We start from the raw sequence: 20019 nt of genomic DNA, 5'->3' as shown, positions 1-20019 counted from the left end.
CTTCATCACAGAAGGTCCCCATATAAGTACCACAAGTTCTCCTGATTGCTATTCTTTTCTTTTAATTAACATTGGTTTATAACATTATATAAATTTCAGATGTACATCATTATATTTCGATTTCTGTGTAGATAACATCACATTCACCACCCAAAGACTAATTACCATCCATCACCGTACACATGTGCCAGGTCACCCCTTCACCCTTCTCCTTCACCCCTTCCTCTCTGGTAACTACCAATCTAATCTCTGCATTTATGTGTTTGTTTGATGGTGTTGTTTTCATCTTCTATTTATGAGTGAGATCGTGCAGGGTTTGACTTTCTCCGTTTAACTTACTTCACTTAGCCTAATACCCTCAAGGTCCATCCGTGTTGTAGCAAATGGCAGGATTTAATCTTTTTTATGGCTGAATAGTATTTCATTGTGGATATATACTATGTCTTCTTTATCCATTCAGCCCTTGATGGGCAGACACACAGATCAATGGAACAGAATTGAGGGCCCAGAAATAGTGGGCCCTTGATGGGTTGCTTCCGAGTCTTGGTTACTGTGAATAAGGCTGCAATGATCATAGGGGTGCATGTATCTTTACACATTCACGTTTTCATGTTCTTTGAATAAATACCCAGCAGTGGAATAGCTGGATTGTATAGTAGTTCTATTCTTTATTTTTTGAGGAAGCTCCATACTGTTTTCCATAGTGGCTGCACCAGTTTGCACTCCCACCAGCAGTGTATGAGAGTTCCCTTTTCTCCACATCCTCTCCGACACTTGCTATTTCTTATCTTGTTAATTATAGCCATTCTGATGGGCATGGTGATAATCTCATTGTAATTTTGATTTGCATTTTTCCCTAATATTTATTTTCATTCTTTTCCATGTGGCCGTCCAGTTTTCCCAAAACCATTTATTGAAGACACTTTCTTTCCTCCATTGTACGTTCTTGGCTACTTTGTTGAAAATTAGCTATGCATAGATGTGTGGGTTTATTTCTGGGCCCTCAATTCTGTTCCATTGATCTGTGTGTCTGCTTTTGTGCCAGTACCATGCTGTTTGGTTACTATAGCTTCATAGCATATTTTGAAATCAGGGAGTGTGATACCTCCAGTTTTGTTCTTTTTTCTCAGGATTCCTTTTGCTATTCAGGGTCTTTTGTTGTTCCAAATAAATTTTAGGATTCTTTGTTCTATTTCTGTGAAAAATGTTGTTGGAACCTTGATAGGGATTGCATTGAATCTGTAGATTGCTTTAGGAAGTATGGACATTTTAATGATGTTAATTCTTCCAATCGGAGAGCACGGTATATCTTTCCATTTCTTTGTGTCGTCTTCAATTGCTTTCAAGAATGTTTTATAGTTTTCAATATACAGATCTTTCGCCTCTTTGGTTAAATTTATTCCTAGGTATTTTATTCTTTTTGTTGCAATTATAAGTGGAATTGTATTCTTAATTTCTCTTTCTGGTATTTTGTTGTTAGTGTATAGATGCACAACTGATTTTTGTTTGTTGATTTTGTATCCTGCAACTTTACTGTAGTCACTTATTATTTCTAAAATTTTTTGTGTGGATTCTTTAGGATTTTCTATATATAAAACTATGTCATCTGCAAATAGTGACAGTGTCACTTCTTCCTTTCCAATTTGGATCTCTTTTATTTTTTTTTCTTGCCTGGTTGTTCTGGCTAGGACTTCCAATACTATGCTAAATAAGAGTGGCGAAAATGAGCATTCTTGTCTGGTTCCTGTTCTTAAAGGGACAGCTCTCAGTTTTTCTCCATTGAGTATATTAGCCATGGGTTTGTCATATACGGCCTTTATTCTGTTGAGGTATTTTCCTTCTATACCCATTTTATTTAGAGTTTTTATTATAATGGATGCTATATCTTGTCAAACGCTTTCTCTGCATCTACTGAGATGATCATGTGGTTTTTATTCTTCGTTTTGTTACTGTGGTGTATCATGATTGATTTACAGATGTTGAACCATACCACATCCCCGGAATAAATCCCACTTGATCATGGTGTATGATCTTTTTAATGTATTGTTTTATTCAATTTGCTAAAATTTTGTTGAGGAGTTTTGCATCGATGTTCATCAGTAACAATGGCCTGCAATTTTCTTTTTTTGTGTTGTCCTTATCTGGTTTTGGTGTCAGGGTAATGTTGGCCTCGTAAAATGAGTTAGGAAGCTTCCCCTCCTCTTCAATTTTTTGGAAGAGTTTGAGAAGGATAGGTATTAAGCCTTCTTTGAACATTTGGTAGAAATCACCAGAGAAGCCATCTGGTCCTGAGCTTTTATTTTTTGTGAGGTTGTTGGTTACTGTTTTGATCTCCTTACTGGTGATTGGTCTATTCAAATTCTCTATTTCTGGGTTGGCCCCATGGCTGAGTGGTTAAGTTTGCACACTCTGCTTCGGCACCCAGGATTTCACTGGTTAGGATCCTGGGCACTGACCTAGCACCGCTCATCAAGCCATGCTGAGATTGTGTCTAGAACTAGAAGGACCTACAAGTAGGATAGACAACTATGTACTGGGGGGGGCTGGGGGAGAAGAAAAAGAAAGAATATTGGCAATAGATGTTAGCTTAGGGCCAGGGCCAATCTTTAAAAAACATTCTCTATTTCTTCTTGATGCAGTTTTGGAAGGTTGTATGATTCTAAGAACTTATCCGTTTCTTCTAGATTATCCAGTTTGTAGGTGTATAGCTTCTCATAGTATTCTCTTATAATTTTCTGTATTTCTGAGGTGTCCATTGTAATTTCTCCTTTTTCATTTCTAATTTTATTTATTTGAGACTTCTTTCTTTTTCTGGGTGAATCTAGCTACAGGTTTATCAGTTTTGTTTGTCTTTTCAAAAACCATCTCTTAGGTTCATTGATTTTTTTCTGTTTTTCTTTTAGCCCCTATTTCATTTATTTCTGCTCTGATTTTTGTTATATCCATCCTTCTACTGATTTAGGGCTTTGTTTGTCTTCTTTTTCTAGTTCTTTTAGGTGCACTATTAGATTGTTTATTTGAGATTTTTCTGGTTTGTTGAGGTAGGCCTGAATTGCAATAAACATCCCTCTTAGAACCACTTTTGCTGTATCGAATAAATTTTGGCATGGTGTATTTTCATTTTCAATTTTATCCAGGTATTTTTTTATTTTTCTCCTAATAGTGCAATTGCAAGCCCCTGAGCCTAGCAACCAGCCATGCTGGGGGCCTACTCACCTGACAGAAAAACTGCAAAGGGAGTGTGCTATGAGACCTTGCAGCCAACTGTGCTGTTTGTGGAACTATGCTCCACAAACCTGATTGACAAACATCCAGACAGGTGGGGAAAGCATAGGCTCCCTGGGTAACTTCAACAAGAGCAACTCAGCCACAACAGAAGGACACACGAGCCCACACAGGGGCCACTCCTTGGGACATTTGGACTGGTGACAAGAAGGAGGCGCACTGCTGGGCCTCAAAAACTATCTCCTATATAAGGCCTCTTCTCCCAAGATCAGGAGACATAGCTGACTTACCTAATACCTAGATATAAGCACAGAGAAAAAGGCAAAATGAAGAGGCAAAGGAATACATTCCAAGGAAGGGAATAGGACAAAATCCCAGAAAAAGAACTAAATGAAACAGAAATAAGCAATCTACCTGAAAAGGACAAAAACTCATACAGATGCTCACTGATCTTGGGAGAAGACTAGATGAACGCAGTGAGAACATCTACAAAGAATTGGAAAATATAAAAAAGAACCAATCAGAAATGAAGAATACAATACTGGAAATGAAAAATTCACCACAAGGACTCAATAGCAGAGTAGAAGATACAGAAGAATGGATCAGTGAGCTGGACAAAAATCTAGAGGAAATCATCCAAGCTGAACAGAAAAAAGAATTAAAAGAAAGAGGACAGTCTAAGGAACCTCTGGGACAACATCAAGCACACTAACATCCATATTATATGTGTCCCAGAAGGAGAAGAGAAGGACAAAAGGGCAGAGAATCTATTTGAAGAAATAATAGCCGAAAAGTTTCCTAACCTAAGGAAGGAAACAGACATTGAAGTACGGGAAACACAGAGAGTGCCAAACAAGATAAATCCAAAGAGGCCCACACCAAGACACATTATTATTAAAATGTCCAAAATTAAAGATAAAGAGAGAATCCTAAAAGCAGCAAGAGAAAGGCAACAAGTGACATACAAAGGAAACCCCATAAGGCTATCAGCTAACTTCTCAGCAGAAACCTTACAGGCTGGAAGGGAGTGGCATGATATATCTAAAGTACTGAAAGGAAAAACCCTACAGCCAAGAATACTCTATCCAGCAAGGATATCATTCAGAGTGGAAGGAGAGATAAAGAGTTTCCCAGACAAGCAAAAACTAAAGGAGTTTATCACCAAGAAACCAGCCTTACACAAAATGCTACAGGGACTTATTTAAGTGGAAAAGAGAAGACCACAATAGGAATAATAAAATTATCCAAAAAAAGAAAAAGAAAACAGGCAATAAATTCGCTGGTAAAGATAAAAATAGAGTAAAGGTAGCAGATAAACCACCTATGAAGATAATATGAAAGTTACAAGACAAAAGTACTAAAATTACCTATTTCAATGATAAGAGGGTAATGATAGACACATACAAAATAAGAGGTTAGATATGATTTCAAAAACATAAAATGTTGGAGGAGGGGAGTAAAAGAGTAGAGCTTTTAGAAAGAAGTCAAACTAAAGAGACTATCAACTCGACATAGACTGCTATACACGTAGATTATTATATATGAATCTCATGGTAATCACAAACAGGAAACCTATAATAAATACACAAACAAGAAAGAGAAAGGAAATCAAACATGTTACTAAAGAAAGCCATCAAACCACAAGGAAAAGAACAAGAGAAGAAGAAAGGAACAGAGAAGAACTACTAAAACACCCAGAAAAAAGTAACAAAATGGTAATAAATACATATTTATCAATAGCTACTTTAAATGTCAATGGACTAAATGCTCCAATCAAAAGGCATAGGGTGGCTGATTGGATAAAAAAACAAGACCCATATATATGCTGCATACAAGAGACACACTTCAGACCTAAAGACACTCACAAACTGAAAGTAAAAGGATGGAAAAAGATATTCCATGCAAATAGCAAAGAAAAGAAAGTTTGGGTAGCAATAATTATATCATACAAAATAGACTTTAAAACAAAAACTGTAAGGAGAGACAAAGAAAGGCACTACATAATGATAAGGGAACAACCCAATAAAAGGATATAACACCTGTAAATATCTATGCATCCAACATAGGAGCACCTAAATATATAAAGCAATTATTAACAGAAATGAAAGGAGAAATAGACAGTAACACAATAATAGTAGGGGACTTTAACACTCAACTTACACCAATGGATAGATCATCCAAATCAAAGATCAATAAGGAAACATCGCCTTTAAACAACACATTAGACCAGATGGACTTAGTAGATATATATAGAACATTCCACCCAAAAAACTCAGAATACATATTCTTTTCAAATGCTCATAGAACATTCATCAGGACTAATCACATATTAGGCCACAAAATAAATCTCAATAAATTTAAGAAGATTGAAATAATACCAGGCATCTTTTCTGACAAAAAGGGTATGAAACTAGAAATCAAAAGCATGAAGAAAATCAGAAAAGCCAAAATATGTGGAGATTAAACAAAATGCTACTGAACAACTATTGAGTCAACAAAGAAAACAAAGGAGAAATCAAAAGATACCTGGAGACAAATGAAAATGAAAATACGACATGCCAAAAATCTATGGGATAGAGCAAAAGTGGTTCTCAGAGGGAAGTTTATAGCAATTCAGGCCTACCTCAACAAACAAGAAAAATCCCAAATAATCAATCTAACAGTGCACCTAGAGGAACTGGAAAAGGAAGAGCAAACAAAGCCCAAAATCAGCAGGCAGAAGGAAATAATAAAAATCAGAGCAGAAATAAATGAAATAGAGACTAAATAAACAATAGAAAAAAATCAATGAAACCAAGAGCTGGTTCTTCGAAAAAAACAAAATTGACAAAGCTTTAGCTAGATGTACCAAGAGAAAAAGAGAGAAGACTCAGATAAATAAAATAAGAAATCAGAGGAGAAATTACAATGGACACCTCAGAAATACAGAAGATTATAAGAGAATACTATGAAAAGCTATAGGCCAACAAATTGGATAATCTAGAAGAAATGAATAAATTCTTAGACTCATAAAACCTTCCAAAACTGATTTAAGAAGAAATAGAGAATTTGAATAGACCAGTCACCAGTAAGGAGATCAAAGCAGAAAATAAAAACCTCCCAAAAAATAAAAGTCTGGGATCAAAAGGTTTCCCTGGTGAATTCTACCAAATGTTAAAAGAAGACTGAATACCTATCCTTCTCAAACTCTTCCAAAAAATTGAAGAGGAGGGGAAGCTTCCTAACTCATTCTACAAAGCCAACATTACCCTGATACCAAAACCAGAAAAGGACAACACAAAAAAAGAAAATCACAGGCGAATGTCATTGATGAACATCAGTGCAAAAATCATCAACAAAATACTAGCAAATCGGATAGAACAATACATTAAAAAGATCATACACCGTTATCAAGTGGGATTTATTCCAGGGATGCAGGGATGGTTCAACATCCACAAATCAATCAATGTGATACACCACATTAACAAAATGAACAATAAAAATCACATGATTATCTTAATAGACGCAAAGAAAGCATTTGACAAGATATAGCATCCATTTATGATAAAAACTATAAATAAAATGGGTAGAAAAGGAAAATATCTCAACATAATAAAGGCCATATATGACAAACCCATAGCTAATATGATTCTCAATGGAGAAAACTGAACGCTATCCCTCTAAGAACAGGAACCAGACAAGGATGCCCACTTTCACCACTCTTATATAACACAGTATTGGAAGTCCTAGCCAGAGCAACCAGGCAATAAAAAGAAAGAAAAGGGATCCAACATTGTTGAAAGAATTGAAGAACACACAAAGAAACTGAAAGATATTCCGTGCTCTTGGATTGGAAGAATTAGCATAGTTAAAATGTCCATGCTTCCTAAAGCAGTCTACAGATTCAGTGAAATCCCTATCAAAGTTCCAACAACATTTTTCACAGAAATAGAACAAACAATCCTAAAATTTATATGGAACAACAAAAGACCTCTAACAGCAAAAGGAATCCTGATGAAAAAGAACAAAACTGGAGGTATCACACTCCCTGATTTCAAAGTATACTACAAAGCGACAGTAACCAAAATAGCATGGTACTGGCACAAAAACAGACATACAGATCAATGGAACAGAAGCAAGAGCCCAGAAATAATCCCACACATAAATAGACAACTAATTTTCAACAAGGGAGCCAAGAACATAAATGGAGAAATGAGAGGTTCTTCAATATATGGTTTCGGGAAAACTGGACAGCCACATGCAAAAGAATGAAAGTAGACAATTATCTACATCATGCACAAAAATCAACTCAAAATGTATTAAAGACTTGAATGTAAGATCTGAAACACTGAAACTTCTAGAAGAAAACAGAAGCAGTATGGTCTTAAGAAGCATTTTTTCAAATAAAATGTCCGACTGAGCAAGGGAAACAATAGAAAAAATAAACAAATGGGACTACATCAAACTAAAAAGTTTCTGCACAGCAAAGGAAACCATCTACAAGACAAAAAGACAATCCAACAATTGAGAGAAGATATTTGCAAACCATATATCAGATAAGGGGTTGATATCCAAAAAATACAAAGAACTCATACATCTTAACAACAAAAAAACCAACAACCAAATTTAAAAATGGGCAAAAGATCTGAACAGAGATTTCTTCAAAGAAAATACATAGATGGTCAACAGGCACAAGAAATGATGTTCAACATCATTAGCTATCAGGGAAATGCAAATCAAAACTACACTGAGATACCACCTCACTCTGGTCAGAATGGCTATAATTAACAAGACAGGAAACAACAAGTATTGGAGAGCAGATGGAGAGAAGGGCACCCTCATACACTGCTGGTAGGAGTGCAAACTGGTGCAGCCACTATGGAAAACAGTATGGAGTTTCCTCAGAAAATTAAGAATAGATCTACCATATGATCCAGCTATTCCACTGCTGGGTATTTATCCAACGAATATGAAAACATGAATGCATAAAGATGCATGCCCTGCTATATTCATTACAGCATTATTCACAATAGCCAAGACTTGGAAGCAACCTAGGTGCCCATCAAGGGACGAATGGATAAAGAAGATGTGGTATATATACACAGTGGAATACTACTCAGCCATAAGAAATGATGAAATCCAGCCATTTGTGACAACATGGATGGACGTTGAGGGCATTATGCTAAGAGAAATAAGTCAGAGGGAGAAAGCCAAATACCATATGATCTCACTTATAAGTAGAAGATAAAAACAATGACAAACAAACACATAGCAACAGAGATTGGATTAGTGGTTACCAGAGGAGAAGCGGGGAGGGAGGAGGGTGAAAGAGGTTATTAGGCACATGTGTTTGGTGATGGATTGTAATTAGTCTTTGGGTGAAGATGATGTAACCTACACAGAATTCAAAACATATTACCATGTACACCTGAAATTTATATGTTATAAACCAATGTTACTGCAATAAAATAAATAAATAAATAAAATTTTGCAACGAGTTGAATAGAAAAAATATATATATAATATAATAACCATTTTAAGCTCACAAGACATACAAAAACAGGCCACAGCTGGATTTGTCCTTAGGAACATTTGCCACAGTTTCAAGCTGCTGAGAGCTCCAGGTTACTTGTTACTGCAGCATAACATGGCCTACCCTGACTAATACAATAGCGTTGACAACATTCTAGCCTTTATCACCCCGTAATACAACTATAAGCCCCGTGAAGATGTGGCCACGTCTGTCATACTCATCTTGTTCACTGCAGGATGTGGCAGCTGAGGAAATAATTGCTGAGAGAAGAACTGAGGACAGTCTTCACCATAAGACCATGAGGTCAGGGGACAGAGACCAGGGCTTTTGTCTTATGTCCATCCCCATCTGCCTGGCATATGATGGCATTTGATGAGCATTCAAGCTTTTGATAAATGTTCCATTGAATGAAGTATGTCCTCATTGCTATTATCAAGAGCAACAGCCAAATGTCACTTGAGAAACATCTAGAAATATGCACAGCCTGCTTGGTTGCAGGATGAACATGTGGCCTCTTGAGTCATGCACTAAAGGCCATCTGAAATCTATTATATATAGTCAGATGAGTTTTGTTTTTTCCTTTTTCTTTCTTTTTTATTTGGGAGCAGGAGATAAAAGGAGGCAGGTAGGATTTACATTAAAATGTGAATATTTGAAAAAGCCAAGAAATGTGAAATGGTGGGTTCAAGGGCAAGTTCATTTTCAGCAGATTTCCTCCTTCAGAGTCATTCTGTAGGGAGATGGCCCCATGTGGATCTTACTTGGCAGGTGGCATATATAGAGCTAACTTTGACTGTGTTTTGCTCAGTGTGCCACTGAGTTGGGGTCTGTTTCTTTGTGTGGCCTCCAAGCCTGCAAACAAATGCAGGGGCAAGATTTGGACATATTTCCTGGCACAAGTTATTAAAAGATACGGTCTTTTAGGGGCTGGCCCTGTGGCCTAGTGGTTAAGTTCGGCTTCAGTGGCCTGGGTTCGGTTCCTGGGCACAGACCTATACCATCTGGCAGTGGCTGTGCTGTGACGGTGACCCATACACAAAATAGAGAAAGACTGGCACAGATGTTAGCTTAGGAGGAATCTTCCTCAGCAAAAACAAACAAAAAGATACAGTCTTTTAAATGGAAACATATTTAGACATTAAAATTAGATACCATTTGTAAAACCACGCATACCTAAATATGTTAGTACTCCCTACTCTGCTGCCTCATGAAGGCAAACGCCAGCCAGCACGCCTTCTATAAATAACTGCAAACCAACCTCAATCTTAAAACATCTAATTCCCCTACAGAGAGAAAAATGAGAAGAGGGAATTTTTAGTTTTCCTAAGGCTTTTTTATCTGGTTACGTGTTCAATATATTTCATCTCATGCATCTTAAACATCATTTGGCAATTCTGTGCTTCTTTTCCAAGAGTAATAAACCTTCTAGCACAAGAAAAGACAAAAATAAAATTTGACAAGGCTGCCCCTTTGTGGTGACATGCTTTCACATACACGCCATGCTATATTTTTATAGGGGTTATGAATTGCCGCTACATTTCAACCTTCCAAAATATGGGAATCCTATATATTTGGTTTCAAATTAATGCCATAAGATTTAGTTTAACCACAACCTCTATTAAAAATAAGAGTGTCTAATGTCTAAATTTATATCAATAGTGAAAGACACTGGAAAACATATTGCATCACTATTATATTTTAAAAATCAAGAGTAATATCAAATCTCTGTGGATTATCTTTTTAGTCATAAAACCACTTTATTTTCATTGAAAATAATGGTAGCACATCAACGGCCCGTCCACACAATTGATTTAGTGGAGAGAAACTGGACTAAAATAAGATTCTGTTCTGAGATTTAGCACTGCTTCTTTATTTGAAACTAAAACAACACTTCCTCACTTAAAGCCAAAAAGTCCTGAAAGTTGAAAATAATTTTTAAAATTATTAGTTCCTAAGGATAAGTCTAAGAAAGATTAATAGGAAGAAGGTTGGGCAGAATGACAATGAGGGGCAGAACAGAGAAAAAAATTAAAGTTTGCTTATTCTTGTAAAACAAAGTAACTTTTTCCGGGGAGTTCTTTATAATTTGAATGCAAGCAAAAAAATATACTTTTACTAAAGTTACAGAGCAAACACGACAGTTTGATATTTTCGTTTGATATTTTCTTAAGTCTAGCGTGTAGACCTAATGTAACCAGCCTGGTCATTTTGGATTAAAAGGTGAACTGACCATATATTTTTATCTCCTCTAGCTTTCAAAACTTTGCTAAATGAAGGGAAAGGAATTATCTTTGAAAAGTTACTAACCCACAGGGACAATGAGAATGGGTTTGGTGACAACAGAGGATGAGATATTCCAATGAATTTTTGAAAAATGGAAAGTAGACACAGAATGGTACAAAGCCAAGGGCCCAACCCACATGTCTGAGAATAGGAAGGCCAAAAGGGAGCCCATTCATCCTGCAGAGCCCAGGGTGCAGCCCAAGTGAGAAGCCAAGTAAAGAGCTCAAAACACAGAATTGAGATCAAGTCCTAGGCCCTTCCCATACTGACACGGAGCACGAGCAGTAACTGAGTTCCTTCTGCCACTAGTAGAAAAACAGAGATGATTTTCCAAAGACACTGAACCAGAAAAAACCAAGCCAAATGGGACTGAACTCATGGGAATTAGGTGAAAATGAATGTGGTGCCCTTTGTCCCCTTCATCCATGCTACTCCCAGAATGACAGCAGACAGATAAACGTTGCCTCAGGCAAGACACTGGAGGGGCACTTTCTGGGGAAAGTTTAAGTAATAACTTTGGGAGTTTCCAAAGGGAAAGTTCCGCTGTGCTCTGAAGTCCACCAGATGACAGGCTTAACTGGAACCACAGAGCTTCCAACAGACTTTTTAGTGTCCTTCTCATAAGTATGGAGGGCCAGCCTAGGATCAACAGACATTTGAGGAAAGTCTCCAACAGGAAATAGAGATCAAAGTAAACAGAAAAACAAAACAAAACAAAAGGTAGGCCTACAAGATATGGAAACAATGAAACAATGCAAAGTGCTGAAGAAAGAAAAGTCTATATTATCCTGAGAGAGAATAAATGCAGAATTCCATGAAAATGGAATAAAGAACAAGATAAAGTTTGGGGGAATTAAAAGTTCTACAATCAGGGGCTGGCCCCGTGGCCAAGTGGTTGAGCTCGCGCGCTCCGCTGCAGGCGGCCCAGCGTTTCGTCGGTTCGAATCCTGGGCGCAGACATGGCACTGCTCATCAAGCCACGCTGAGGCAGTGTCCTGCATGCCACAACTAGAGGGACCCACAATGAAGAATATATAACTATGTACCAGGGGGCTTTGGGGAGAAAAAGGAAAAAAATAAAATCTTTAAAAAAAAAAAAGTACTGCAATCAAAATCAAATATTCACTAGAAGGACTAGAAAATAAAGTTGCAGAAATAACTCTAAAGCTGAACAAAGGGACAAAGAGCTGAAAACTAAGAAGTATTTTTTAAAATTAGGAGATTATTTAGTATATAAAACATCTAAGACTAATAGAAATTCTAGAAGAGAAAACAGAGAAAGCAGAGGGGAGAAAACTAGTGAAGAAATAATGCAGGAAAGTTTCCCAGAACTGATGTTTCTGGCTTCAGATTTCAGAGCACACCTAGTTCCAGACACATCGGGTGAAAAGATACCCACCCAAAGCAGGCAATAAGAGAACATCCTAAACGTCTCCAGAGAGATAAAACAGCTCACCTACCAAGCAATCAGAATAGCAGTGGATTTTCTAACAGCAAAAATATATACCAGAAGACCGAAGTAATGCCTTCAAAATTTGAAAAAATAATGACTTTCATTTGAGAGTACTACTCCCAGCCAAACTACCAAGCAACTAAGAGGGCCTCATAAAAATATTTCGTGACATGCAAGCATCTAAAAATTATAATCTCCAAAGCACTCTTTCTTAGGGAAGTACTAGAAGATATACTTCAGTAAAAAAGGGGGGTTAAAAAAAGAAAGAGAAAGACACAGGATATGAGAAACAGAGACTGCAATCAGAAAAGGAAGAAATCAAAGTTCCAGGACTATGGCCGTCAAATCTGGTCTACATTACAGCAAGCAGTTACAGGATTGGGTGCCCAGGGAAACAAAATTGAGAATAATTGTCATGTTTGACCATGTGGAAATAGTACAAATAGGGCTTTTATAGGTAGTGTAGTGGTTAAGTTCGCACACCCCAATTCAGCGGCCCGGGATTCACAGGTTCAGATCCTGGGCATGGACCTAGCACTGCTCATCAAGCCATGCTGTGGCAGGTATCCCACATGTAAAGTAGAGGAGGTTGGGCACGGATGTTAGCTCAGGGCCAGTCTTCCTCAGCAAAAAGAGGAGGATTGGCAGCAGATGTTAGCTCACGGCCAACCTTCCTCACACACACAAAAAAAGAGGGCTTTTATAATCCTTTGGAGGATTTGGGAAGAAGAAATAATACGTACACAGGAAACTAGGAAAATCAACAAAAAAGAAGGCAACTATTAACTCCAAGAAAAAAAAAAGTTCTATGAGAAAAGAAAGGTAATCAATGTTGAAGAATAATTACACAGTAGTAATAATGTAAACATTAAATATTGATTTAATCCAAACTTGTGCTATAACTGTATTGATATGATGGTAGTGGGGAAGAAGAGGAAATAAGAAAACTAAATTCTTAACTATCACAACATAAAATCAAATACCAGAAGGAGAAGCTAAAAAGAATTTAAAGTGTGGTTTTAGGGAAACAGAACTGGGGGTTACAATTGATAAATTATAAAGAATAACATATAAGCTTTTTAGCACTATTTTATTTTGTCAATTATTTTGATGTGTGGTAAGAAATTGATTACAGAAAGTAAATATAAAAATTAATTAAAATAAGTTTAGAAAGAAATAATCAGGATACAATAAAAGACTAACCTCAATGTATTTAAATGTAACCAAAGGAAATGATTGCAGCTAACCTAAGTAAGAAAATAAAATGTGGGGTTGGCTATTAGTAAGAAAATATGGTCTAAATAGCCATGTAAGAAGGATTAAACAGATTTCTTCTGTGTTGGTATATGGTACCATATACCCCAACAGAAGAAATCTGTTTAACAGTATTTAATAATAAATGTGTGTGTATATATATACTATTTGCTATGAAATTCGAACACACAATTCATAATAATCCTTACTAACTTATAAATTGAAATATCTACATGTATATAAGTAGTCACACCAGCCACATTTCAAGTACCCAGTAGCTACGTGTGGCTAGTGACTACTATACTGGCCAGTGCAGATATAGAACGTTTCCATCAGTGCAGAAAGTTCTACCGGACAGCTCTGCTCTGGAATAATATTCAGAAGTTCTTAAGTTAAAAATTTTAAGATTTTTGTACTTACTAACTGTTACTTTGTCCTTGTCCCCTAACATAATATTGTTTGGCGTCAGATCTCTATGGACAATCCTCTTCTCCTTGTGTAAGTACCGAAGAGCTAAACACAGCTGAAACAGCAAATAAAAAAACAAATTTTATTTCCCCCAATACACATATTACCTCTGACGACTACTACACACGTCTCTTAGGAATCAGCTTGGAACTTTACTATTTTACAGAAAAATTTAATAAAAATAAAAGTGTACCTGTATAAATATTTTCCATAGTCTTTCTTCAGTAAAATGATGTTGTTTTTCCTTTAAAGAACTGAAATGCTCTCCAAGAGGGGCCCCTTCTATAAGCTCCATAACGATGTACAACCTATCATCTACATAAAAAATAAGGAAAAAGTAAAAGAAATATAAGTTCAATATAGGCATTTTGAAAAAACTTATAAATTAGAATCCGAGCTTCCCAGTGATTGTGCAGGGCACAGCACCGAAGAGTTAGCGATGTGCTAAGAAATGGATTCACTCAGCCCCAGAGCGGGTAGAGGCGAGGGAGCCTTGGGACAACTAGAGCAACCATCTCTTCTGGTTACAGGCTACGTATTAGCATAAATTTATACTAGCAAATATTATCATTCTCTGTGTATGCCAGAATGTGGAATGGTTGGCAGGGGCAAAGAGGACAAGTGAATGATCTCAAGTCATGGCGGATTCCCTCAAGAACATGTAAACCCAGCTTTGCTCTCAATAGTCTAAAATTTACCCTTTAACTCAAGTCAGATATTAAGAAAATTGCATTTTAAACTGCATTGTTCTGTAGGCTCATAGATTTACCTTATAGAATTTTACAATGGAATCATGCCATGGTCTTGCAATGACATAGTCGAAGACACCACCCATGACAGAAAGTTCTGTGATGTCCCTCAAGAGCAGAGAAAGCTGGACTTCTCCTGGTTTTATCATACGGATACTGGGAATCTCCTAACTGACTGTGTTCATCTCTTTGCTTTGGATGCCAAGAAACAAAGAGTAAATTCTACTTTCTCTCCCTAAACCAATAAGAAACGATTAAGAAGGGTATGTGATATGTATTTTTTGTGATGTTTTGGATGTATATAAAATATGTATGTACACAATACATACAAAAGTGAAATCAAACTATACATGTTCTTATATACATGTATACAACATTTTTTTTTTGTTCGACAGTCTTACATGTCGGTACACACAGATCCACACCATTCTTGCTGCTAGTTGCATAATATTCCACAATATAGATGGATCATAGTTTATTTAATCATTCTGCTAAAGATAGACATTTATATTGTTTCCAATTTTCCATAATCACAAGAAATATTTGTTGTATGCACAATCTTGCCTATAGCTTTATTTTTATTCCCCTCTCGCCTATTATTCCCTTTTATCACAATTTCCTAATCTATTTTATTACATTTTATGTATTTTTAAGCCACCTGCAATTCTTTTTGGAAGATGTCAGGTTGCGTTTTATTTTGTTTTTAAATTAAGACAAGGTGTGTCACTGCAATACCAGTCAGAAGTCAGTCTTGATCTCTGATGGGATACACACTAAATTACGGGAAATTACTATCAAGAACAAATGGCCAAGGCGGCAGGATTCACTGGAGAGTTTCCGCACTGAGTTCCTCTGAGTGACCTAGGGAAGGGAGATGGGTAAAATCCTAACAGGCCCAAGTACACAAAGGTTTGCATAAAAAATACACTGACGAAGAGGCAGCGAGGAAGCCCCCATCGTGGCATTGTATTTCTTAAGACTTTCTTCAAACGGAGATTTATATTGAAAGTTCATATGTGATGTACATCATTAGAGTTTATCAATACTTCTATTATTTCGGTCAAAGGTCCTATATTACTTTAAACAAGTGCCTGAATTTGACTTTTATCTCAACATTTTGGTTTGGTATGCCATCATCCTTGCTGAGCTTGCCCGCCTGCAGAATTAGTCAGGGCTCCATCGCCACCCTGTGGCAATTATCTGAACTTCAAGTAAAAGAAATCTCAAAGACCTGTAGCCCATTCCCAATTTATATTAGCGGTGCAAAATGTCACCTGATTTAAAAAAAAAAAAAAAAAAAAAAAACTTTCCATTATTTTCTTAAAGAAGCCACTATCCTTTAGTTTTCTTCTCTCCTGATCCTACTAAGTGCTTTTTTGTGTGTGAAAATAAGCTATAATAACTATGTGGATTCCTTCATTCAGTGTCTTTCATAGGAGAGTTTAAGTATTTTATAACTATTTTTAGGTCATTGTTTATATCACTGTTTCAGTGATCAAGAAAGAAAAATAATACACAAGATCGTCCAATGTCACATAAATAGCAAAGAAAGAAAAGGAAATAGTTGATTAAGCTTATTTTTTGACATTCTAATGTCAAAATATGTAACAAAGATACTTTTCCTTCATTAGAAATATGAAAACTCATACTTACTTTCCAGAAATGTTTTGTAATAGCGTACAACATTGGGATGATAAAGCTATAAGAAAACAGATAAGAGACATCACACTACTTCAAAATACAAACCTGCTTTCACAGACAATTTAGTTGGATTTCATATTTGAAAACAACAATGTATTTCTATTTATTTGTAAAACTAAGCATTTTAAGATACCATATAATTGAGATTTTTTTCTGGATTCTTTTTATTTGCAACTTACAAAGCTAATCTGAAAATAGCAATCTCCCCCTCACAGCTGTATCAAATAGAATTAGAAATTGATTGTGCTTTATCACCTAATTTAACTAAAATAGAGAACTGCAGAACTAGAAGGGAGCTGGAGAATTCATTTAGCACTCCCCTCCAACACCACACGTGACTGCAAAGAGGAGAAAACTGAAAGGAAGCAACTTACGTTGAATACATAGATGGTTGCTCTTTACCTCTCCACACCACTTAAATATTTACTTACACTGCTTGTGTCTGTTTGCACTATTGGTGTCTTCCTAAGCTCTCCAAAATGATGAGTTTGAAACTCAAATAACCTAAGAATTGTTAACTCCATTTAAATTATAATTTAACTTAAGTTATAATAATAGTTGATACAAACTCCCTCCTTGGCCAAATTTTACCCAGGCTTCCCTGAGCCTTCTTCTTGACTAGGCCTCATCCTTGGCCCGTCCAGTTTTAGCAAGAATCCCACTAAGCCAGTTAAGCAAGAATCTCCTCACAGCTGATATCCTATCAAGTTCCTTATCCCCCTACCTTGTTATCTAATGAGTTCTTCATCACCCCCCACCCTTGTTATCTAATCAAGTTTCTCTCCCTCCAACCTCCATACCTAACCAAGTTCCTCTTAGTAATTTTCCATCCACTGACCCTCTCATCCTGCCTTTTGGTTATAAATCACCAGCTACCCCTGTCGTGTTCAGAGTTGAATTCAATCTCTCTCTTATCGCAAGTTGGACCCCTATTGCAGCAGTCTTGAATAAAGTATTCCTTGCCATTTAAAAGCTCTCATCAGAAGAAATAAAAAAAATTGTAACTATGTGTGGTAACGGATGCTAATGAGATTTATTGTGGTGATCATTTTGCAATATACACAAATATTGAATCATTATGTTATACATCTGAAACTAATATGTTGTATGTCAATTGTATCTCAGTTTCAAAAAGTGCTCAGTACAATTTCTGTTTGACATAAGTTTATCTTAGGATGTAACATGGATTCTTTTTTTTTTTTTGAAGTCATTTTCTACAAGAATACTAAAATTCGTATAGTTGTTTATATATAATTTCAGTTTCTAGGAATGTTTTATCTCAGAATAGTCACCATTACATCTATAAATGGATTGCATCTCTTTTCAGTCTTTCTTCTTGCCTTTTTGAAGGGGAGTCAGCTGGCTGTCCACAGAAAACCTGCTCTTCCACTCTTCCATTACAATGGAGTTGTGGCAGGACATGGCTTCCCAGGCAGGGATCACATCTCTCAGCCTCTCTTGCAGCCAGAGAGGGCCTGTCACTTTATTCTCACCAATGGAGAGCGAGGGGAAACACGTGCTCCTGGCTCTGAGCCTAAACAGTGGGAGTGTCCCTACTCCCATGCTCTTTCCCTTCCCACCTTGGATATGAATGTGCCTATGGCAATTCCAACTGTGCAGGGGAAGACAGTGCCCTAGAAGGTAGTGAAGCTGTAAGAGAGAAAGAACTGGCATCCCGTAATGACTGCATGGTGCAGAGAACACTACTAACCTGGTTGGCTCACTTTGGGATTATCACATGAAAGTAAAATAGCCCATTGTACTGCGAGATCTCTTCTTTAAGTCCCTGTATTGTGGAGTCTCTTTGTTACTGTAGCTTACTCTTAATCTTAACAAATACAGTCTCCCATTCTAGTCCCATTTCTGTGGATTCTGTCTGCCATTACCTCCTCCTTTTAGGCCTCAATGTTATTATCCTTTCCATTGGTTCAATCCTCTGGTGAGAGAGAGTGCAGTTGTACAATTTTGAGTTATCTCAAAATCTAAGCAGATGCCTCTTACATGGCTCCACCCTCATACCTTCTTTTCGTAGGAAATATGCTAAAACAAAGGGTCTACCTCATCAACTAGCAAGGATCCAGCAGATTTTAAACAGTATGAGACCAGGTGAGCAACCGGAACCATATTTTAGACCTAGCTCACTGGCCAGGACTATATCAGTTCAAATAAAAAAACTGCAGCAGCTTAGGGCAAAAGCCATGTTTCAGGCTTGTGCTATAACGGAACAGCATTCTGCCGAAGGCTGGAGTATCCTAAACATGAGCAAACACTAACTTTTAAAAATCTAATCTATTGGTATAAAAGTCAACAATAAAATAAACTATTAATGATAATATTTACTGTAATTTATAGAGTAGAACTGTAGATTTCAATAAAGATCTGCAGATGAATAAAGGCCATCATATTTATGGTGTTCTTTATGACCCAGCACAGATGCTGTGCAAATTTAACTACTGGAGAACAAAGAGCTGGGAAGCTGATAGCTCTCCACAGGAGTTATAAATGAACAGTCTCTGTAATGAACGTCCAGATAAGCAGAGCTGAAAAAGGAACCACTGTGTTCTTGGATCACAAAAAGAATCCCGTTTCTCTTCTGACATGTTTATTCTTTCTCCCCAAACAAACTTTCATAATGATAGTTAATTGAGTTGTTACATTATGTCAGAATATTCTACTCATGCCAATAAATAAGAACCCAACTTCAAAATTCACATTTTAGATTTAATAAGCCAAATTTGAGGAATGTTAACAGCTTGATTTCACTTGACAAAACTCAAGGAACTCTTAGCCATATTTTTATGCATGTAACTAAATAGCCAAATATTCTACGAAATAATGAGAAGGAAATGGATACGCTTACAAGAGGATTTCTCATATTTGAGGTGCTCTGTGCCATAAACTCAATTGTTCTGCACCCCTTGCCCTGACATAAACTCCAGAAAGTGTTTCTATGGTTCAATGTCAAGCCTCAGGCAAAAAGCTGGCTAACATATCACCACCTCAATGTCAATTATTTTAAACAGAACCAGTTCTTAAACTGAATGCACAAGACTAGCACAAGAACTCTACTTTCTTTTGATGACATTTAAGGAAAACATCTTCATAAACAATAAAAACATTTACCTGCTCTTTAATTATGGTTAATTCAGAAACAATATTCTTTACACTGCTGTCCCGATCTTTTTTATCCTTTCCAAATGCTGGGTTATGTAAATTGACCTCCTTCATTGCTAAAAGATTTTGACCACTACGTTTTCTAACCTAAAATAAGGAAGATCAAAACAAAAAGAAAGAATGGGGTAGGGGTAAAAAAGGGAAGAAAGATAGATTAATAAGGTCACACGATTAAACCAAGTCATCTAAATAAGTCACAG

At 36.6% G+C, this 20019-nt stretch overlaps 1 protein-coding gene across 17 annotated transcripts in view; it reads right to left on the bottom strand.

The window, feature by feature from the left end:
- Nucleotides 1-20019, bottom strand: part of NEK10 (NIMA related kinase 10) — a 216979-nt gene that overhangs the window by 128967 nt on the left and 67993 nt on the right. For all 17 annotated transcript variants that reach the window (XM_023620822.2, XM_070239001.1, XM_070239002.1 and 14 more), the window contains 4 exons: nt 19769-19906; nt 16598-16643; nt 14389-14510; nt 14148-14250 (listed from right to left, as the gene is read on the bottom strand). In XM_023620822.2, coding sequence (XP_023476590.2) covers nt 14148-14250; nt 14389-14510; nt 16598-16643; nt 19769-19906 — 409 coding nt within the window. The remainder of the gene's footprint in view (nt 1-14147; nt 14251-14388; nt 14511-16597; nt 16644-19768; nt 19907-20019) is intronic.

This window comes from Equus caballus, chromosome 16 (genome assembly GCF_041296265.1).
Source record: "Equus caballus isolate H_3958 breed thoroughbred chromosome 16, TB-T2T, whole genome shotgun sequence".
NCBI classification, from domain to species: domain Eukaryota; kingdom Metazoa; phylum Chordata; class Mammalia; order Perissodactyla; family Equidae; genus Equus; species Equus caballus.
The sequence above is the reverse complement of the archived record's forward strand: the minus strand, read 5'-3'. Positions and strand labels throughout refer to the sequence as shown.